Consider the following 23,849-nt stretch of genomic DNA (forward strand, 5'->3'; position numbering starts at 1 on the left):
AGAAATGGTTTCCTGTCTATGTAATCAGTGGAAGGGTGGGTGGGTGGGGGGATGAGGTAACAGTTATAAATACATCAAGCGCAGAGGAAGGACAGCCAACCGGACCACCACAGATCAACGTATGACCAGGGTTCCTGACTAAAGAAGTAGGAGGAAGAGGAACGGAGATGTTTCCATGTTTCTTGTCACCTGGGCATCTCTGAAATGTAAATAAGTAAACTGGGAACGGAGGGAAGATGTTGAGGATGACTTTAGGATTCCATGAAAATAGGACTGGGAGTCTTTCCTGGTTTGGACACCTTTCCTAACTGGTGCCTGGTTGAACAGGCTGCTCCAGTCCTGGTTTTACTCTATTGCATGCTGGGAGCTGTAACCGAAGCATCCCTCCAAGAAACAGTCAAAGGTAGGACTCTGGAAGCAGATCTGAGTTGTAATTCCACTGGCGCTCACTGTGTGACACACGTAACTTGCAAGGGCACAGCCTGGACTGAAAGATATTTAGGGCAGGGCTTCCAAGTTACTCAGGAGGGAGATTTTAGGCCAGTCCTGCATGTCTCATCCTGGTGCATTATGGGATCCACAGTGCTGATGTCAATGGGCAGAATCTGGGACTACAAATCCCACACTGCTTTAGAATGTAAAGTTAAAACCAAGGCTGGCCAAAACATCTCCCTCCTGAAACTGGGTAACTTGATGACTCTGCACTTTTAAGGCAAGGGTTCTCAACCCAGGATACCCACAATGAATATGCTTGAGATATATTTGCAAGCCTACCTACATCATATGCAAATTTCTCTCATGCATATTCATTGTGGATATCCTGAAAACCTGACTGGCTAGGTGTGTCCTGAGGACTGGGAGGGCTTCGCCCTTTCTGCCTCGCCTCACCCTATGCTTGGAATAAACTCCCTGAGCCCTTACGCCAAGCCCCCTCCCTGCCCATCTTCAAATCCTTGCTCAAAGCCCACCTCTTCAATGTCGCCTTCGGCACCTAACCTTCATACCTCTATTCAGGAAATCTAGACTGCCCAATTTGACTGCCCCTATTTGACTGTCTGCACATGTTGTCCATTAGATTGTAAGCTCCTTCAGCAGGGACTGTCCTTTTATGTTAAACTGTACAGCGCTGCGTAACCCTAGTAGCGCTTTAGAAATGTTAAGTAGTAGTAGTTCTAAAGATAATAGGTTTGGGGGGGGCTGGAAAAGTATTTTAGCCTTGTCCATCCTCCTCTCTCCCTCTGTTCATGCTGTTGGCAGGAAAGAGACTGCACCATTTAAACCAGACATCTCCCCAAGTCAGTGGGAAAGCAAGGATTCAAGATCTCATTCGAAAGGAATCAGACTGAGTGGGCTGGGAGGGGGGGAGGAGGATCTGATCCATTTAACATTTACCAGTGTCAGAACTCCAGGCTCCGGGCCAGCAGGATGTAAGCACATTGTCTGAACACACACAGCAAAAGTGGAAAATTCATCTAATGTTTTCCTCTTCTCCCCTCTTGGGATCTGGCTGCCCTATTTGGACAAGACTACGGATTGGTAAGGGGGAACACTGTCTATACCTTATACTTGAGAACATCAAGGGAACCGTCTGGTAAAATGACTGGTTGGGAGGGGGCAGAGATAGGGCTGTCATTCAGATAATAACTTTTTGACCAGTCCCGCTTTTGAATTTACATCCCAAAGCAGTGTGGGATTGGTAGTGCCTGATCCTGCCCATTGAAATCTGAGCTGCAAGACCCATAATGCATGGTCAGAAATCCAGGACTATCCCCAAATCCCCAGCCTGGAACTAGATAAAAACATAAGAATAGCCATACTGGGTCAGGCCAATGGTCCATCTAGCCCAGTATCCTGTTTTTGACCATCCAGGTCACAAGTACCCAGTAGCAACACCCCATGCTACCAATTCCAGGGTAAGCAGTTGCCTCCCATGTCTGTCTCAATAACAGACTATGGACTTTTCCGCCAGGAACCTGTCCAAATCTTTTTTAAAACCAGATACACTAACCACTATTACCACATCCTCCGACAACGAGTTCCACAGCTTATTCATTGAGTGAAAAAAATATTTCTTCCTATTTGTTTTAAAAGTGTTTCCATGTAACTTCATTGAGTGTCCTCTGGTCTTTCTACTTGTTGAAAGAGTAAAAAATCGATTCACTTCTACTTGTTCTACATCACTCAGGATTTTATAGACCTCAATCATATCTCCCCTCAGCCGTCTCTTTTCCAAACTGACGAGCCCTAATCTCTTTAACCTTTCCTCATATGAGAGGAGTTCCATCCCCTTTATCATTTTGGTTGTCCTTCTTTGAACCTTTTCTAATTCTTCTATATCTTCTTTGAGATATGGCGACCAGAACTGATCGCCTACTCAAGGTGAGGTCAAAATGCGGAGTGATACAGAGGCTTAATAATAGTTTTGGTCTTATTTTGCATCTCTCTCCTAATAATTCTTAGTATCTTGTTTGCTTTTTAAACTGCCACACACTGGAAGAAGATTTCAGTGTATTGTTTACAATGACACCTAGATCTTTTTCTTGGGTGCCAACTCCCAAGGTGGACCAGCATCAGGTAACTATGATGCAAATTATTCTTCTCAATGTGCATCACTTTGCATTTTCCACATTAAATTTCATCTGCCATTTGGATGCCCAGTCTTCCAGTTCCCTAAGGTCTTCCTGCAATATTTCACTGTCCGCATGTGTTTTAGCGCCTTTGAGTAGTTTGGTGTCAGTACAAATTTAATCACCTCATTTGTCATTCCAATTTCTAGATCATTTATAAATATGTTAAATAGCACCGGTCCCAGTACAGATCCCTGTGGCACTCCACTATTTACCCTCCTTCATTGAGAAAACTGGCTATTTAACCCTACCCTCTATTTTTTGTCCAATAATCAATTCCTAATCCATAACAGATATCCTATGACTTTTTTTTCCCCCCTCAGGAGTATCTCATGAGGAACTTTGTCAAAGCTTTCTGAAAATTCAGATACACTACATCAACCAGCTCACCTTCATCCACATGTTTATTTACGCCTTCAAAGAAATGAAGCAAATTGGTGAGGCAAGACCTCCCTTGGCTGACCTCATGCTGATTCTGTCCCACTAAACCATTTTTGTCTTTGTGTTCCATAATTTTATTCTTTATAATAGTTTCCACTATTTTACCCAGCACTGACATCAGGCTTATAGGTCTGCAATTTCCCGGATCATGCCTGGAGCCTTTTTAAAAAATAGGTGTTTCATTGGCCACCCTCCAGTCTTCAGGTACTATGAATGATTTTAAGGACAGGTTACAGATCACTAACAACAGATCAGCAATTTCATGTTTGAGTTCATTCAGTACTCTAGGATGCATGCCATCCAGTCCAGGTGATTTACTACTCTTTAATTTGTTGATTTGGTTCAGTGCATCTTCCAGGTTCATTGAGATTTCTTTCAGTTCCTCCACATCATCACCCTCAAAAACCTTTTCTGATAGAGATAGGTCTCTTACATCATCTTCTGTGCTACTTGCAGACCCCAATGCACTGAAAAATTTTAACCTCTTTCCCTCAAATTGTATTAAGAGCTTTGCTGTAGATTTCTTGGAAGTTTGCCTAGATGATGCTGGTTTTACTAGGTATTCAGACAGACGAGAATACTGAAAGGCAGGGGACTGGCAAAATGTGTAAGGACTGAAAATACCAGAGGAGACTCCAGCAAAATGCAGAGAGTGCAGGGACTGAAAATACTAAAGGAGGCTGGAGCATAATACAGAGAGTGCAGGGTCTTAAAATATCAGAGTAAACTCCAGCAAAATGGCTTTGAAGTCAAGGCTTGTGCTATGACTATTTGGGATGTTAAAGTGGGGCAGTAGAAGGAAGTCGGGATGTCAGCTGGTAAGATGTTTGATGTACTTAGGGGGGGGTTAAGTTATTTAAGGATCTGGATCATGGAGGGGGGGTGAATAGATCAGGAGTTATACCTCTCAGCCCTTCTATGACATCTGACCCTGCCTGCCCTCCAGAGGGCCTAAGAGTGAAAACACTTGATGTTATACAGATGTGCCAACATTTATTCTAGAATTTCGGCTTCTTCTCCAGAGCCTCAGGGAGCCCCTCTCTTTCTCCCATTTATCTAATGGCACATCTCACTCAGGGGTGCAAGGGTGCCTCCTGGCACCATGTCAAAGATAAATTCAGTCCTGGACTTACCCTCTGTGACACTGTGGGCATCCTTGTACCTTGTATAGAGAGGTGTGGTAGCCGTGTTAGTCCACTTTTAAAGGTAATCAATAGAAATAAAACATGGAAAAGAAAATAAGATGATACCTTTTTTATTGGACATAACTTAGTACATTTCTTGATTAGCTTTCGAAGGTTGCCCTTCGTCAGATCGGAAATAAGCAAATGTTGGTAGATGACAGTATATATAAGTGAAACATCAAAGCATTTCAGTGACAGTCTAACAGGAAGTGACAGTCTAACAGACTCTTCCTGTCTCTCACCTATCCACCCCCCAGTGGCGTAGCAAGGGGAGGGCGGGAGGGGCAGTCCGCCCCGGGTGTCAGCTCAGAGGGGGGGTGCTCCCTGCCAGCTCCCCCCCTCGGCGAATCGACACCCCCCACCCCTGCACCCTACCTTTAAAAAGAATATCGGGAGGCGAGGCGCAGCGCCTCGCGCCTGCCCTGCACGTAAAAGAAATGTGGACCGTTGGGTCTTCCCTCGCTCTATCTGTCCCGCCCTCCGCTGACGCAACTTCCTATTTCCGCAAGGGCGGGACAGACAGAACGAGAGAAGGCCCGATGGTCCACATTTCTTTTACATGCAGGGCAGGCGTGAGGCGCTGCGCCTCACCTCCCGATATTCTTTTTAAAGGTAGGGTGCGGGAGCTGGTCGGGGGGTGTCATCATGCTGCACCCGGAAGGTGCAACGGCGAACCGCCCCGCCCCGGGTGGCAGCCCCCCCTGCTACGCCACTGCCACCCCCCATCCTGTTAGACTGTCACTGAAATGCTTTGATGTTTCACTTATATATACTGTCATCTACCAACATTTGCTTATTTCCGATCTGACGAAGAAGGTCAACCTTTGAAAGCTAATCAAAAAATGTATTAAGTTATGTCCAATAAAAAAGGTATCATCATCTTATTTTCTTTTCCATGTTTTATTTTGTTTTATTTGAACCTTGTAGAAAGCCTACCAGCAGGAAGAAAGGATTTGCAGGGCTGGGGGGGGGGGGGAGCTTAGTTTTACTGCAGAGCTTTTCATAGGACAGTGAGGAATGCAGAAGGACATTTCGGATCAAAAGGGGGTTGGAAAGAGGATGTATGTGTGTGTATATCTGTATTGGGGGGGGGGGTTGTGGATAGGATGGGACAGGGTGCTTGAGTGACAGAGGGCACTGGTCCTGCACTAACACCCTAGCCAGAAAATGGGTCTTCCCATTTCTTCTGTGCTGGCTTTAATCCCCATTTAAAATCAAAATTCCTGCCGGCGGCTAGGGGGAAGGGGGAGATGGGAGGGGTAAAATCAGCTGCATTGTTAGCTACAAATTCCTTGCACCTCTCTATGGCAATGGCTCTCTTTGGCAGACCCCTGACACCCCCCTCTCTGCCACCAGTGTCTCATTCTCACAGACATTTGGAGACTCCCCACAGACGCTTCAGCAAGATCAGGATTAGGGGTTCACTGCTGCCTCCCCAACAACACCCCCACCCCTATAATCTTTCAGTTCTCCATCCCCATTTCTCTGCCCCCCCAACCAACATTTCTCATCAGCTGGAAAAGTTTAGGCTTGGAAACTTACTGCCCTTCCCCCAATTCTGAACCCCATTCACCACCCCAGTCTGGGGACTGGCATGGACACACCTAGGAATGTCCTGTTCCATCCAGTCCCTTTCCTTGGATTTTTGAAAGACATAGTAAATGAAAAAGGAGATTGTAGTCAGGGAAAAACCATTACAGAAAACATTTTATTGAATTAGGATCCCCAGCCAGCGGGACTCAGATCAGAGGCAAGGATGGAGGGAGGGGTGAGAGAGAAAGAGAAAGTCAAACAGGAGAAGAGGAGGAGAGAGCAGACCTTCACTACAGAGAATAAAGGGGGAATCACACATTAGAAATATAAACATGCAGGCAAAATCTGAACCAGAGGGGCCAAAGAAAGCCAGACTCATAAGTACATAAGTATCGCCACACTGGGACAGACCAAAGGTTCATCAGGCCCAGCAACCTGTTTCCAACAGTGGCCAATCCAGGTCACAAATGCCTGGCAAGATCCCCAAAAAAGTACAAAACATTTTATAATGCTTATCCCAGAAATAGTGGATTTTCCCCAAGTCCAATTTAATAATGCTCTATGGACTTTTCCTTTAGGAAGCCATCCAAACCTTTTTTTTCAACTCTGCTAAGCTAATCGCCTTTACCACATTTTCTGGCAACGAATTCCAGAGTTTAATTACATGTTGAGTGAAGAAAACATTTCTCCGTTTCATTTTAAATTTACTACTTTGTAGCTTCATCGCATGCCCCCTAATACTAGTATTGTTGGAAAGAGTAAACATACGTCTACCCGTTCCACTCCACTCATTTATCATATCTCCCCTCAGCCTGTCGTGCAACACCGGGCAAAGAGAAACAGAAATGCATTCCCTCCTGTAGTGTGCAAAATCCAACAGAGAAAAGATGCACACTTCTTGAAATTAACAGAGAAAATCACAGGCTTCCCACCAAAGAAGGAAAAACGGTGGGCTCCTCCATGGTTAATTCACCTAACTGGTGGGTGATCCAGATGTTCAGAGGCTCATGAGCAGACAGGTGCCACTGAAAATCTGGGCAGAGCTGTGGCATTACCTGTAGTGCCCGAGCAGTCCAGATTTACCTGATTGGCAGCAATTTTCAGTCAACTAACTGGGAAGTGCCCAGATAAATCAGAAAATCGGCTGGCAACCGGATACCTTCCCGATATTCAGTCCTGCTGCCCAAGTTAGACCCAGCTCTGAATATCCGGGTCTGTTTCTGCCTACAGTGGCCCATGCTGTAGAAATCGCTGACCACTGAGGGCTGGATATTGGACCCTGTGTTTCGTGAGGGAAGAGGAGAAAGTTTTGGGTGCAATATTAGACTCCGAGCTGATATTAGAAGATGCAAGTCAATGCTCTGGTTAAAACAATTATTTTTTTTGATTACGACAGCCGAGGGCTGTTCGTTCATCTTTGAATTTTCAATGTTTTAGATGCATTGAACGAGCATTTCTTCTACCTTATCTAGATTACTGAATATTCTTTGTGTGGTGGAATTTCTGTAAAATTGTTGAAATACTGCGGCAAGGCTGATCACTCATGGGTGACTAAGTTTAAGAGGACTTCTCTTTTTTTTTTTTAATCATTTATAATTTATAATTTTTCATTTTACAAGGGTCACTTGCAAACAGTAATACAGAGATGACTGCACATTAATACAAGATAAGAAGAAAACAATCCCAACTAGATATATGGATTGTATACAATCTTTCTCTTTCTTAGACCACAAAGAGAGGACTTTTCTTTTGTTGAAGAAGCTTCATTGGCTTCTGATATGAACCAGAATTGATTTTAAGATAGCCTTTATGATTTATAAATCTTTAGTGGGGCTAAGTTCTCTCCATCTGATGAATTATCGTGTACTTTTAAAGAGTAGCAAATCTCGACCAGATGGTATTCATCCCCGAGTACTGACAATACTGTGAAAAAATGAACTTCCTTAACTATTGTTAGTAATATGTAATTTATCTTTAAAATCAAGCGTGGTTTGGGAAGATTGGAGGGTGGCCAATGTAACGCAGATTTTTAAAAAATGTTCCAGAGATGATCTGGGAAATTATAGACCGGTGAGCCTGACGTCGGTGCTGGGCAAAATGGTAGAGACTATTATAAAGAACAAAATTACTGAGCATATTCAAAAGTATGGATTAATGAGACAAATCCAGCATGGATTTAGTGAAGAGAAATCTTGCCTCACCAATCTATTACATTTCTTTGAAGAGGTGAACAAACACTTACTTTCTAACTGTTCTTACTCCTTTACCTATCTACATGTTCCATCTTTGCTTATACCCTACGCTCTCAATTAAAATGTTCTATTACGTATTGTGTTGACATTGTAAGTAGTAACTATGCCATACTTTGTATTGTTGTTTGAATATTTTTACTGCTGTAATTGTCTTTTGCTTATGTTTGATTTATTCTTACTGTTCACCGTCTTGAGTGAATTCCTTCATAAAGGCGATAAATAAATCCTAATAAATAAATACAAATGTAGATAAAGGTGAGCTGGTTGATATTGTGTGTCTGGATTTTCAAAAGGTGTTTGACAAAGTACCCCATGAAAGACTCCAGAGGAAATTGGAAAGTCATGGGATAGGAGGTAGTGTTCTATTGTGGATTAAAAACTGGTTAAAAGGTAGAAAGCAGAGAGTAGGATTAAATGGTCAGTTTTCTCAATGGAGAAGGGCAGTTAGTGGGGTTCCCCAGGGGTCTTTATATATTTATAAATGATCTACAGATGGGAGTAACCAGTGAGGTAATTAAATTTGCTGACAAAACAAAGTTATTCAAATGTGTTAAATCGCAAGAGGATTGTGAAAAATTACAAGGGGACCTTACAAGACTGGAAGACTGGGCATCTAAATGGCAGATGACTTCTAATGTGAGCAAGTGCAAAAGGGCAAACACGGGTTTGGACTGAAGCCTCACTGTCTGAGATAAGCCACATTTTCTGCATTCCTTCCCTCTCATTTGTACCTGGCAAATTTTTGTTACATTTGTACCCTGTGCTTTCCCACTCATGGTAGGCTCAATGCGGCTTACATGGGGCAATGGAGGGTTAAGTGACTTGGAGCTAGCTGCCTGTGCCTGTTCTTACCTTGCCTGTTCTGTTTGCGATGTATTTTTAAAAACTGCTATAATTTGCACTGCATTTGAAAACCATTATAGTTTCACAGCTAGGAAACCCACAGATCTTGCTTCTTAGGCCCTACCCCTTAGCCCAAACAGCATGAAGTAAAGTTGTTTAATGCAGCTTTGGTTTCACAACTAACACATTCTTACAGATACCTGGATAGTTTGTTTCTGAAATGTGGTTACAAAGAATTCATGGCAAAAAAAAACACATGTTGACTTTGCAACCATGAAGCTTTCTCTCCCTTCCTGAATAGCATCCACTACTACTACTACTATAAATCATTTCTATAGCGCTACCAGTCGTAGGCAGCGCTTCACAATTGAACATGAAGAAAGACAGTCCCTGCTCAAAAGAGTTTACAATCTAAATCAGGACAGACAGACAGGACCAATAAGGATAAGGGTAGGACAGACAGAAGGACAGAGACAAATTAATGTCTTTTGAAAAGGACAGGAATTGAAAACAATTCTCAGACTATGTAAATATATTTATAATTGTGAAAGGCAGCTAAAGCTTATGAAAAACTTTGGAATATTTTAGGAGTTACCCTGCCTTTCATTGAGTGTAGTAAAGGAAATCTCCTCCCTATGATATCTAGAAGCCTGAATGCCTGAAGTATATTGCTCTTTCCTCCTTCTGGGTCTTTTTTGCTTTGTTTGGTTGACCCTACAGATTTCCATAACTGTTTGGATCTGACTTTGCTAAACACTGGTCTAGAAATGTGTTAAATTATCCAATAAAAAGATATCCCCTTTTGGTAATAGTTGGTAATTCTGAAGGCAAATCTATTCATCCTTGTTTGGGGAGAAACTAAAGATTTCCTACATCAGAAATTGTAATCATGAAGAAATTTGACGTCCTTCAGACTTACCAGCCATTAGAAATATAATAGGGTTAAATAGGGGCTCATTTTTGAAAGAGAAAAATGGCTGAAAAATGGCATAAAGTGGCGTTTGGATGTCTTTCTCTGAAAAACGTCCAAATTGCGATTTTCAAAACTCAGGTTTAAGACCTTTTCCTCTGCAGTGTGTGCAAGTCACAAGGGGGCAGTGTTGGGGTGGGATTTGGGCATTCCCAAAACCCAGACACTTTTCTGCCGTAATGGAACAAATCAAAGACGTCCAGGGCTAAAAGTTAGACTTCTTGGTCTAAACCTTTTTCAATCACGACTAAGTCACAAAAAGCTGCAAACTGTAGCATATGCTAATTTATTTATTTATTTTTGTTACATTTGTACCCCGCGCTTTCCCACTCATGGCAGGCTCAATGCGGCTTACATGGGGCAATGGAGGGTTAAGTGACTTGCCCAGAGTCACAAGGAGCTGCCTGTGCCTGGTGGGAATCGAACTCAGTTCCTCAGTTCCCCAGGACCAAAGTCCACCACCATAATCACTAGGCCACTCCTCCACTGTTGCTACTATTTGAGATTCTACACATGGAATGTTGCTATTCCAACATTCCATGTAGAAGTCGGCCCTTGCAGATCACCAATGTGGCCGTGCAGGCTTCTGCTTCTGTGAGTCTGACAGGACGTCAGACTCACAGAAACAGAAGCCTGTGCAGCCTTTTACATGGAATGTTGCTAGTGGAATAGCAACATTCCATCTAGAATCTCCAATAATATCCATTTTATGTTCCTCAGTTCCCCAGGACCAAAGTCCACCACCCAAACCACTAGGCCACTCCTCCACTGTTGCTACTATTTGAGATTCTACATGGAATGTTGCTATTCCACTAGAAGTCGGCCCTTGCAGATCACCAATGTGGCCGCGCAGGCTTCTGCTTCTGTGAGTTTGACGTCATGCACGTGCAGGACGTCAGACTCACAGAAACAGAAGCCTGCGCGGCCTTTTACATGGAATGTTGCTAGTGGAATAGCAACATTCCATGTAGAATCTCCAATAGTATCTATTTTATTTCCCACTCATGGCAGGCTCAATGCGGCTTACATGGGGCAATGGAGAGTTAAGTGACTTGCCCAGAGTCACAAGGAGCTGCCTGTGCCTGAAGTGGGAATCGAACTCAGTTCCTCAGTTCCCCAGGACCAAAGTCCACCACCCTAACCACTAGGCCACTCCTCCACACGGAACACTACATTTTTGATAGTGAGTCCAGAAATCTGGAACAAATCACCAGGTTACTTGAGACTGTGTAGCAGTAGGGTTCAATTTGGTAAGTTACTAAAGACATATTTGTTTGAACATGCAAGGGGCTGATTTGTTTGTTTTGAGTATTGTATAATTCAGTGTCTGTTACTGTTTTATTGTTTTTGTTATGTATGTTGATTTGTGATCCGCCTAGAAGGACTCGGTCCTCAAGTTTGGGTTCCATTTTTGTTCAAGACAGGCCAATCTAGGCCTGGTTATTCCATAGTGCATGCGTGAGTTTGTACTTGTTGTTTTTCTTTGTTTCCAATTAAAGTGAACATTTAGGCCTCTGCCCCTAATGTTGAGTCAGGTACAAAAAAAAAAAAAAACAGGACCCCCAACATTTTTCCAAATAACCCAAAAACACCCTACTGCAGCAGAAACGTCTGCCTGAAGTTCGAGACATTTCTGAGCACTTTAATTTTCTTCAGGATGGAGCCTCGGCGCATTGAGCTCACAAAACGGTTCAGCTCTTGATTAAAACCCCAGAATTCATTGAGCCAACGGCTCAGTGGAGTTGAAGACTTTGTGAGTGTGTCAAGGTTGAAGGAGGACACTTTGAACACAAATTATGAATTAACTAAGAAAAAGAAACATACAAATGTATTTTCAAAGGTCAAACTACTCATGATCTTTAGTGTAATGTAACTTGTAATGTACTCATGATCTTTAATGTAATACCACTTGTATCTCTCACTCCGGAAATGGCGATCACCATGACGGAACAATGTAAACCACATTGAGCCTGCAAATAGGTGAGAAAATGTGTGATACAAATACAAGAAATAAATAAATAAAACTAAGGGGTCCCTTTTATTTAAGCCGCATAAGCGTCTACATGCTCCCAACATGCATCAAAATGGAGTTTACCGTCCAACTAACGTGTGGCTCTTGCAGTAATTTCATTTTTGGTGTGCGTCCGAATAATATTTTTCATTTTCGGACGCGTGTAGGTCATTACCGCCTGGATTCTTTACCGCTAGGTCAATAGCTGGCGGTAAGCTCTCAGACCCAAAATGGACGCACGGCTATTTTGATTTTGCCGCATGCCCATTTTTGGCCAAGAAAAAAAGGCCTTTTTCACAGGTGCACTGAAAAATGGATTGGCAGGCGCCCAAAACCCACGCCTACACTACCACAAGCCATTTTTCAGCATGCCTTAGTAAAAGGATCCCTAAATGTTGAAACAATTGCAAAGTATATAAGGTGTCCCGTTTTTTTCCACACACCACATAGATATTTCCCTGTCTCGGGGGGTGGGTGGGGGTGGGGGGTTACAATCTAATTTTTCTACCAAGGCAATGGTAGAAAATTTAGATTGTAACAAGGGGTTCCTGGTTCTCAGTGCAGTGCTGTAACCACTAAGGTACCTCCTCCACTCAAGCACAAAATCATTATTATGTTTTTAAACTGAAACTCCATAAGGAACCAGACTATAGTCTGAGAAAAGACAATTTTGCTCTTTTTTTCTCAATGCTTTCTCTGTCGAAGCACAGCCCTTGAAAAAGCCTACAAGTGAAACAGATGGGGCCACCGTCGGGCAACAGATAAGTGCTCAACTTTACTTTATCTTTGTAAAGCTGCTTTAGAGCACTTCATGAGAATCAGTGAAGGTTTTTATGAACTAAAGAAATTTTGAAGTTAGCATTGATATTGTCAATATATTAAAAAAAAACCTTTTTTTGTAAAAAAAAAAAAAAGAGCAAAATTGTTAAAAATCTTTTTGGAAATAAATTAAAATAATTCTTTCTAAGCAAGGTTTTTATGACCAGTGATGAACACCACGCCCCCAGTTAAAGCCACCCAAAACTGAAAGTAAGCGGTCGGGCGTTTTGAGGTCTTTTCCTTGCTTTTTAGAAATATTTTGTTAAAATCAAATATCATATTTCCATATACATTTTATTGGATTCCTCTTTATATGTTTGGTTTTCAGAAGAATCAGTGAACATGTGAAATAGACTTTGGTTCCCTCTGGTGGTGAGAAGCAGCACAACTGGATCCGGAAGCAAAACAAATGGATGGGGGGCGAGGACCAAAGGGCTGAGGGCAGGAAATCCTGATGCTGGTTGTCCATTGCCACCTTCCCGTAGCCTAACACTTCATGGAGGAGATTCAGGAGGAACTGGGCTCCTGCTCTCCAGGGTCTCTGGCCACAGATCTTCGGTGCTTCCTCTGTTCCTTCACCTTCACAGAGCCTGTGGAGCTGTCCCGATGTCAGCACTTCTACTGCAGGTAAGACCCATGCTGGGGGAGGGGGGGGGGGGGAGTTGAGTCAGAGGATTTTCCTAGAGCCCTCTGGGCTTTCAGTGCATGAGGAAAACCCTAAATCAAAAACTAAACACAATCCAGCTTCCTTGTTCCGGCATGCACAAAGGAATTGAAGAAGGAAATGACATACCCGGGCCAGGCCCATCTCTAAGGCCTGAGATACGAAGCCTTTTTTTTCCATAGACACACAATGGGAGAAAATTCTTATTCCAGAAATTGTGATCTATTGCCGCCCCCCCCCCCCCCAATCCCACCCCAAGGCCCTCTTGGTTGCTGGCAAGACTGTGGTTAACGTTTGGGACTTCTATTTTCTGCTCTGGATCTCAAGTGGGTGGGTGAGTTGTGCTTTACTGTCTGTCCATCACATGTGGACATTGAGTTCAGAGAGGGAGAGGAGAGGGAAGGCTGGAGGGTGGTGAGGAAACATTAATGGATAAAAGCAATGCCACACAGAGATCCAGATGTCACAAGCAATAAGACATCTGGGGGGGAGGGCAGGAGGGGATGAGAACGTAGACATCATATCAAAGATCCCCCTCAATGTGTGACAACTGAAATATAAAAGAGGGTACAGGAGAGACCATTGTGCAACCTAATTAATGTTTAATAAAGAAGTGATAAGTGCATTGGCCTCCCAAACTTACAAATAAAAACTTGTGTGTTAAATGTCAAGACGTGATTCTCTGCTGGTAGAAAAGAGAAAAAAAGTGAAAAATGTGAAAGGTGCCGTGGTTACAATACAGTTATGTGCTTTGGAATTTTTAACTCATTATTTTGAATGTATTTTTTTAACAACCTTTTTTATTTTAATGAGGGAATCTGGGTTTTGCCATATACATGCCTTGAAGACGGGCTTATCCCATGCTTTTCCCCTCACCCTCTGTGCTTATCTGAGGTTTTCCACCTCCCCCCTCCCCCTCCCCCACCACCACCACACACATACAGTTAAAGATCCTCTGTGCTTATCCCAGGTTTTACTCCTTCCCACCCACCCCTCTGTGTCCATCCCAGTCTTTCTTGAATTAACTATTTCATTTCTAAATGCTTTTTTTTCCCCCTCTTTGCCAGGGAATGCATTTCACAGTACTGGCAGGAGAAAGGTCTGCGCTGTCCGGAGTGTGGGACAGATTGCGAGGGCGAATCCTTGCGGATTAATCCTCTCCTGTGCAGACTTGTGGAGTACCTGAGGTGTCAGGGACGGGTTGTGGAGACTTCAGGACCTGCTTGTAAGGAGCACGGGAAGAGGCTGGAGCGCTACTGCATCACGGACTCCGAGCTGATCTGCCTGGACTGCCGAGACTCCAGGAAGCACCTGTACCACGAGGTGCTGAACAATCAGGACGCAGCGCAGGAGTTTAAGGTACAGCATAGGCAGGTTCACTCTCATATACAGTAACCTAATGCTTAGAGTCATGTAGCTTGTGTTAAATTGAGTTAACCTGCACTAAATGAGTTGCAGCTCACCCTAGTAAGCCATATGAACACAACTCAACAGATAAGAACATAAGAGAAGCCATACTGAGTCAGACCAATGATCCATGTAGCCCAGTATCCTGTTTCCAAACACTGGCCAAGCCAGGTCATAAGTACCTGACAGAAACCCAATTAGCAGCAACATTCCAGACCCCCAAAGAGCAACAAGATTCCGGTATCTTCAAGATTAGCAAGATTCCATGTAGAACCCCAAAGAGTAGCAACATTCCAGAACCCCAAAGAGTAACAAGATTCCGGAATCCCCAAGAATAGCATGTAGAACCCCAAAGAGTAGCAACATTCCAGAACCCCAAAGAGTAACAAAATTCCATTCAGAATCTCAGAGTATCAACATTCCATGCTACGAATCCCAGGACACACAGTTGCTTCCCATGTTGTCTCAATAGTAGACTATGGACTTTTCCTCCAGGAACTTGTCCAAATGTTTTTTTATACCCAGATATGCTAACCACTGTTACCACATCCTCCGGCAAAGTGTTCCAGAGCTTAACTATTTGTTGAGTGAAAAAATATTTCCTCCTATTTGTTTTAAAAGTATTTCCATGTAACTTCCTCTAGTGTCCCCTAGTTTTTGTACTTTTCGAACGAGTAAAAAATTGATTTACTTCTACTCATTTTTGTAGACCTCAATCATATCTCCCCTCATCCGTCTCTTTTCCAAGCTGAAGAGCCTAACCTCTTTAGCCTTTCCTCATACGAGAGGAGTTCCATCCCCTTAATCATTTTGGTCGCCCTTCTCTGATCCTTTTTTGAAATTCACTGTATCTTTTTGAATTTCACACAGTACTCAACATATTCTAACTCTCTCATCAGTTTATTTTCTGATGTTTATTCAAACTGAACAAAAGAAAATAGAAAGTTTAAATGAATTACTAATTTCAATACTAAATAATAGCATATAATAAACAAAATACAAATTTATTTCAAATGCAAAAAGATTTTACACTACAAAAAGTTAAATATACAAAAGTGCACTATATTCCCTCAAAATTATACCAGCTTTCCTATAGTCCATCGTGAGATATTCTTAAAAACTTCTTGATGATAATCCCTGAATATGTCTGATAGTTGTTCAGCATTGAGATATACAGTCAACGCTGTATTCCATTCCATTCCTCCAAGATTAACATTTAAAATCCTCTCACAGACATATCCAGTTTTTCTTTCAAACTCCTTTTCAGTATTGTTTAGATTCCTACTTTTGTATTAGTGTATTTGAAATGTACACAAACACACATATTTCTTCACTCAATGTGTAATTAAACTCTGGAATTCGTTGCCAGAGAATGTGGTAAAAGCAGTTATCTTAGCAGGGTTTAAAAAAGGTTTGGATCACTTCCTAAAAGAAAAGTCCATCAGACATTATTAAAATGGACTTGGGGAAAATGCAGGACCTGTGCTGTGCCTGGCTCAGAAATGCTTTTTCTCTGGTTCCTCAGGAGCGGCTGAAGGAGTCCGTGAAGGAGCTGGAAGGGAAGGTGCAGCATCAGAACTCCCTGAAGGAGCAGTGCGAGGCCTTGCAGGAGAAGATCACTGTATGCCTCCCTCACACCGAGACCTCTCTCTTCATTCTGTCGCTGCTCCTGTTTTTTTTTTTTTCTTTCTCCCCTTCTGCTCCCTTTCTCCCCAGCCCTCTGTCCCTCTATCATTCTCTCTCTCACAATGAGAACCGACCATTGCTCTCTCTTGCCTTTGTCCCAGCAGAAGAGGTCTGAGGAGCTGGAGGCTCATGTGAAGCATTCCTTTGGGAAGCTTCGTGCCCTCCTGCAGGAGGAGGAAGATGCTCTGCTGCAGGAACTGCAACAGGAACAGGAAAAGCTTCAGCGCATCATGGAGAAACGCATCGAGCGGCTCTGCCACAGCCTCGAGGTCTTGAAGGATGGCATGCAGGAGGTGCAGAAACAGCTGGAGGAGGAAGACACCCACACCTTCCTGCAGGTAAGAATTTGCACACACACCTCACACTTTCCTGCAGGACACCCCCCCCCCCTTCCTGCAGAAGAGAGGATGCACAGACACACACACACACACACACACATGTTCCTGCAGGTAAGAGGACACGGACCACACACACAGACACAGACACACACCACTTCCTGCAGGAGAGAGGATTTAGACGCAGACACACCTTCCTGCTGGTGAATGGACCTATATTTCCTTTGAACCAGTGCTCTCCTTTCCTGAGAGGTTAGCTTAGCCCCCAGGTCAGCGTCACTCACTCAGGGGCGTATCTGAACTTCAACGGTAGGGGGGGGGCCAAAGCCGAGGAGGGGGGGCACATTTTAGCCCCCCCCAGCGCCGCTGACCTCCCCCCCCCCGCTGAACACGACGACGACGCCACCACCACCACCCCCGCCCGACTACTTTAAACCCCCCCTCTCGCGGAAGACAGCTCCAACTACTTTGAACCCCCCCTTCTCCCACCGTCACTCCGCCGTCGCACCTCACCTCCCGTTGCTGGCGGGGGTTGGCCCGCCGGCCGAAGTCTCCGTCCTGCCTTCCTTTGCTCACTCCGCCATCGCGCCTCACCTCCCTTTGCTGGCGGGGGACCCCAACCCCCGCCAGCCGAAGTCTCTGTCCTTCCTTCCTTCCTTCGTTTGGGTTTGGTGGTTTCTGACATCCTGCACGTACAACGTGCGTGCGTGCAGGACGTCAGAAACCACCAAACCCAAACGAAGGAAGGAAGGACGGAGACTTCAGCTGGCGGGGATTGGGGTCCCCCGCCAGCAAAGGGAGGTGAGGCGCGACAGAGGAGTGACGGCAGGAGGTGCGGGGGTTGAGAGTGTCATCGGTAGGGGGGGTCCAGGGGCAAATCTGCAGGGGCCAGGCCCCTGTGGCCCCATAGCAGATACACCCCTGCACTCACTTCCACAGGCTCAGAAAGTTTATTTGTCATTTCATATACCACTAATTCAGCAGTTGGCACTAAAAGAATGAATAATATTAAGAAATAAGTACACATTTTCTACAAATAAGGGCCTCTGTTTATAGTGGTCAACCTCATAAGCCGACGTTAAGCAGCACAGTCCTGTGATTTAGCCAGTGTATGCTGGAATCAAAAACAAATGGGGTTTTTTTTTTTCAAAGAAATAACGTGAATATGTTATTTGATGATCCAAGACATGGCAGGTTATTTCAAAGTGTAAAAATCAAAAACTCGTAACAGATTGGGCGGTAAAAGGGAATAGTTACTAAATGGTGTTGAGACGAGCTTAAAGTACAGGTGGGGTAATGAGATATGAAATAGAATTCCTAAATTTAGTGCATTATTATATCAGGGTTAAGATCAGCAACGGTATCCTGGCAGATACTGGCAGTCAGGGTTCGCTCTCTAGCATGATCTAATTGCCTACTGCTCATGTTTGATCTATTCTTACTGTACACCGCCTTGAGTGAATTCCTTCAAAAAGGCGGTAAATAAATCCTAATAAATAAAATAAATAAATGATCAAAATGTTGAGCATTGGTAATCAATTTTACTGCCATGTTTTGGACTTGTCGAAGTCTTTTAATATCTTTTTGTCTAAAACCAGAAGAAAAACAAAAGCGTTACAGTAATCTATTTGAGCTAATAGAAAATTGTGGAGTCATTTTTTAAGGACTGATTTGATAGAATAAATTTGTTTCAGTTTAAACAAACATTTCTGTACTACGGAGATGGTGCTGGGAAGACTTATACGGTCTGTGCCAGAGCCGGTGGTGGGAGGCGGGACTGGTGGTTTGGAGGTGGGGATAGTGCTGGGCAGACTTATACGGTCTGTGCCCTGAAAAGGACAAGTACAACTACAAATCAAGGTAAGGTATACACAAAAAGTATCACATGTGAGTTTATCTTGTTGGGCAGACTGGATGAACTGTGCAGGTCTTTTTCTGCCGTCATCTACTATGTTACTATGTTACACAAGAGACATGGGTTTGATAATGTAAATCATGATCAACGGTAACAACCTAATATTTTTATGAATGAGACCATGTGAATGTTCACATTTGATGTCGTCAGGGGAAACGGAAGTGAAATGTCAGAGGGTCCAGAAAATAGCACGGCTTTCACTTTCTCCAGATTAAGCTTCATTTTATGTGTTTGAAGCCAGGAGGTTTTAGTGCTGACATCAGTATTTATTGCCGAGATACACGGAGGTCAGTATGATCTATATTAACACATAGATATCATCCACATATACAAATGCAGCAATTTCCAAAGACTGCATTAGGGTAACAGGCAGTGTAGGAAATGTCGAATAACATAGGCCTTGCGGAAAACCACAAGTGTGTGTGTATGATTGTGATTCCAGGTTCTTTACAGGTGACAATTGAGCACGTGAAAAAGAGTGAAAGTGATCACTGATTTCTTGAAATTTCTCTTTACAGAATCTGAAAGAAACTCTAGCCAGGTAAGAACCCAGCACAGGATCAGTCTCTACAGAAAACCAGTTCTCTGCCCCTCAACTCCTGGGAAATCCAGCCCAGGACTTTATGAATGCAAGGCACAGTGCATTCTGGGAGTTGTAGTCCTTTCATATAAGTTCTTACTTGAAGAACAAGCCTGCAGCATAGAAATTCCCTCTGAGGGGGCCATTACGTGTGAAAATGCTTAGAATATTAGCATATATGCAAATACAGTATCTCTGGATTCTATATATGGAGCCCAAATCGAAGGTGCGCGTGCAAATTAATTAACTAACAAGCCGTTAACTAGGAATACTTTGATGTCAACAATCAGTTGGCAATAGATTTTGTGCGTGTGTCTTCATTCGCACTATTCTATAACCCTGTGTAACTCAAAAGGGGACATGGGCAGGTGTAGGGGAGGAGCACACGGAGTTACAGAATACCGCCATTCCTGCACCCAAATGGCAAGAGTCGAGCATTGGCATTTATACCGGGTTTCAGCTGGTGTAAATACCGGCTTTAAGTGTTATTCTATTAAGAACACTCACCTTGGAGTGTCCTACAAGGAACAGCTTAGCGGCAATTTTTTTTAAAATTAATTTATTTAGATTTTGCTCACACCTTTTTCAGTAGTAGCTCAAGGTGAGTTACATTCAGAGGGCTCACAATCTAAGTTTGTATCTGAGGCAATGGAGGGTTAAGTGACTTGCCCAAGATAACAAGGAGCAGCAGCGGGATTTGAACCGGCCACTTCTGGCTTGCAAGACCGGTGCTCTAACCACTGGGCCACTTCTCCTTCTATACCACTGATACCTTCAGGTTCTTAGCAGTTTACAGTGATTAAAAAACCAAAACAATCTCTTGGGAAGCAAAAGACAGAATCCGTTCCTTCAGTATTAATCCCTGACCCTGTTATGTCCCTTATGTCCCTGCACCTGAGTACCAATCCCCGGCTCTGTCGCCTACTTCATTGCATTTTGATTTTTATCCTCACCTCTGCCACTGACTGTCTGTGTGCCTTATACAGAGTCAATCCAGAGATAGAGGCTGTGGACAAGACGCCGCCGGTTCTGAGCGGGGAAAAGTACACCGGCCCCATCCAGTTCTGGATCTGGAAAAAGATGTTTCAGATCCTTGACATAGGTAAGTCCCTTGCTGGGGCCAGTTTAAGATTCACGGTGGAAGAAGTTGATCCAGGTTAGGGTATTGACTGAGTTTAATCAGCCCCCCCCCCCCCCTCCCGGGTGGGAACTAGTAAGAGTCCTCGCTGCAAATCCTGGTACCGGCTCAGACTGCTACGGAATGAGAGGTTTAGATTATTCCCCGTGATCTGTCGGTCACAATATTACTCCAGTTTCCTCCAAATGACAAAACCATCCCATCAGCTCAGTAAATGTGCTTCTGTGTAGCACAGAAATTCCCGGGGGCAGAAAACAAGGGATGAGCCCCCAGCAAATGTTGATGTTCGTGTTCATTTTTTTGTTTTCAAATGAATGTCGTTAAGAGTGGGCACTACGAAAATCTGTCCCAAGGGGCCTGCATACGCACCCTCTCAAGAAAGAATGCAATTATCCTCCAAATTCTTATAAATGGCTGGCAGGCATGAGATTGGTCACCAGTTATGGGCATAAGACAATTGAACTAATTGGCCCTAATTTCCAGTTGCGCAGTAACAGACTTCTGCCCCTGTTCTATACAGAGCGTGCCTAATTTCTCACACATGCTAATGCAAAAGGAAGGGGGATAAGCAGTCTATAGAATTGTTGCATTTACATACCCAGCTACCGCATTTAGACATGGCATTCATGGTTGCACCTAAAACTTGGCGTAGAACTGCAGACTGGAATTCTATAAGAGATTCGGGACGCAGCTCTGCCATTATACAAATTGAGTTTAGCTCCTTTTACAGAATCGCACCCATCCCCTGGATTCCATAAAGGTCACGCAAATGTACACGTCAAAATTTGGCCACGATCCTGAGATGTGTGGGAAACATAATAGATTAATGAGCCAATTAACAGCAATAATTTGGAGTTAATTATTGAGGTTAATTGGCTCCAGTTAGGATCTGTGTGCGTGTTTGGCATGTTCTGTAAGGCAGTAGCATAGCTGGTTTTGCTGGCAGGGGTCCCCAACCCCCGCCAGCTGAAGCCTTCGTCCAGCGCAGGTCTGAGCATGCTCAATTTCACTAAAAGGAACGTGCAGGACATGAGGGGAAGAGAGAGCAGGGCAGGCAATGCGGCAGTGCCGGAGACCGGCGCTGGATGAAGGCATCAGCTGGCGGGGGTTGGGGACTCCCTCCAGCCAAGGTATTTGCTGAGGCAGTAGGTGGGAAGCGGCAGGGCAGCGAGGCAGCGGGGGGGGGGGGGGGGGGTGGCAGATCAAAATTTGCCCCCCACCTTGGACTGTGGCTCCCTCCCACTGTGAGGTCTGGCTACGCCCCTGCTTTAAGGTAGTGTGCCTAATTCCCATAGCTCATATCTTGAAAGGGGGTGTGGCCATGTGTGTGCCAGGGGTGTTCCACGTGGGATGTACACATACAGCAAGCAGCTGAAAGCTGATGAGAACTTGTGAGTGTCCATACTCTGCTGCCCCCTCAGGAGCGATCAGTCACTGTGACATCACATGTTTCCTACCACAGATCATTGTGCACGAGTCTATGATGCCAGTAGCGAAGCCAGAGTTTAATTTTTAGATGGGCCTGGAGGTGGACTGGGTGGGCACAGTCCTCGCATTTCCTCTCCGCCCGCCCGCCCGCCGCCGCGTTTCCTCTCCATCCGCCCGCCGCCGCATTTCCTCTCCACCCGCTACCCCCCCCCCCCCCCCCCCCGTGACAGCCCCCTGCACATGGTCAGTTCTGGTCATTTTTACTGACCTGAAGTGCCGTTCTCCCTCCAGCACCGGCGATTCCCATAGCCAGCCTTCTGCCAGCACGCATCGTCGGAGACTCTTCTCAGGCACGTCCCACCTACTCTGCAACTTCCTGTTTCCCGCAAAGGTGGGACGCAGGAAGTTGCAGAGTAGGTGGGACGTGCCTGAGAAGAGGCCCCGACGATGCATGCTGGCAGAAGGCTGGCTATGGGAATTGCCGGTGCTGGAGGGAGAACGGCGCTTCAGGGCAGTAAAAGTGAGCAAACCACACAGATGGGGAGAGCGGGCAGAAGAGGCTGGACGGGCCTGGAGAAAAAGTGGCTGGGCCTGGGCCCATCCAGGCCCACCCGTGGCTACGCCCCTGTATGATGCCTATATGAGGGAATGGTGTGGGCGGGATTTTGGGGCTGGAAGATTGAACGTTTATGTCAACATGATCTATCTCTGCTTCTCTAGCTCCCAAGAACTTGAAACTGGACCAAAATACAGCCAGCCCCTTCCTGGTGATCTCGGATGGCGTGAAAGTCCGCTGCGGAGACAAGAAGAAGGCCGTGGCTGATGTGCCAGAACGCTTCGACCCTGCAGCCTGTGTGCTAGGGTCTGGGGGCTTCGATCGGGGGCAGCATTACTGGGAGGTGGTCGTGGGGCCGAAGGTGGAGTGGGGGCTCGGGGTAGCGCGGGAGTCTGCCACACGGAAAGGGGAGATACGGCTGAGCCCCAGCAATGGCTTCTGGGCTCTGGTTCGGGAGGGAGGAGAGTACGGCGCCTTCACGTTACCACCTACGCCATTAATATTTCAGAAGAAGCCGCAGCGGGTTGGAGTGCTGCTGGACTACGAGGCGGGACGGGTCTCTTTCTACGACCCAGAGCGGCGAACCCATCTCTACACCTTTCATGCTGCCGACTTTGGGGAGAGGGTGTACCCCTTCTTTTTCACAGGTGTGAAGGAGGGGAAGGGGGACCCCCTGCGCATTGTTCATCCCCAGTTCTAGAAGAGGCCTCACAGGCCAGTGGCACTGCCAAGGACATTTTACAAGAGTTTCTTACAGCTGTCCAGGTGGGGCCGGGTCCAAATTTCCTTGATTGACATTTCTGGGACTCTTCAAGGTGAAGAATGTCGGTCAAACAAACTGGGACATGGCACCAACTGACCAGCTGTAAGAACCACGATTCCAGCCTCAGAAGCTTAAGAGAACAAACTTTAGAATTGTTTACAAAACTTGGTTGGATTGTACCCATCAGCTACCTTAGTACAATAAAGTGAATTATTTTATCTTTATCTGTAGCTAGAGCTTGTAAACACACTCAGGAACAGTCTAGCACTAATCAGTAACATCCAGTTAGGCTCCAGGGTGGCTGGAGCAGGCTGTGGAAGCAGCTGAAGGTGGGACAGGTCTTGTGAACTGCTGGCAGCCTTCCTGAGGGCCGTCTATCTTATTGGGGGGGGGGGGGGGGCTCCTGCACTGCTCTGATGTTGGGAATATGTCAGTTGATCCACTTGCTGCCACCAAGGCATTTCCACAGACCTGGGAATGCCGAAATCTCTTTCTCTACTCTCCAGAGCTACACATTCCCTCTGTCTGATTTTGCTTCTGCAATGAACAGTTTCAGTGGGGGATTAAAATACAGTGGGCACTGACAGCCACAAGGTGTGTTGCTCGGTCCACACGTATCTGAAACAAAATGAACCTCTTGGTGCCTATCCAGCTGCTACCATAACCTCTCTGTACAACTCATGAGCCATCCTGCGAG

General features: G+C 44.9%; 1 protein-coding gene across 1 annotated transcript; it reads left to right on the forward strand.

Annotated features, from left to right (window-relative positions):
* Nucleotides 1–385: 385 nt before the first annotated feature.
* LOC115466108 (nuclear factor 7, brain-like) lies at nt 386–23,539 on the forward strand. Its single transcript, XM_030197146.1, has 8 exons — nt 386–403; nt 13,009–13,307; nt 14,412–14,703; nt 16,277–16,372; nt 16,542–16,775; nt 19,206–19,228; nt 20,254–20,369; nt 22,554–23,539. The coding sequence occupies exons 2-8, from the start codon at nt 13,177–13,179 to the stop codon at nt 23,087–23,089; spliced, it is 1,428 nt and encodes a 475-aa protein (XP_030053006.1). The 5' UTR covers nt 386–403; nt 13,009–13,176; the 3' UTR covers nt 23,090–23,539.
* The last annotated feature ends 310 nt before the right edge of the window (nt 23,540–23,849 follow it).

This window comes from Microcaecilia unicolor, chromosome 3, assembly GCF_901765095.1.
Source record: "Microcaecilia unicolor chromosome 3, aMicUni1.1, whole genome shotgun sequence".
Lineage (NCBI taxonomy): Eukaryota > Metazoa > Chordata > Amphibia > Gymnophiona > Siphonopidae > Microcaecilia > Microcaecilia unicolor.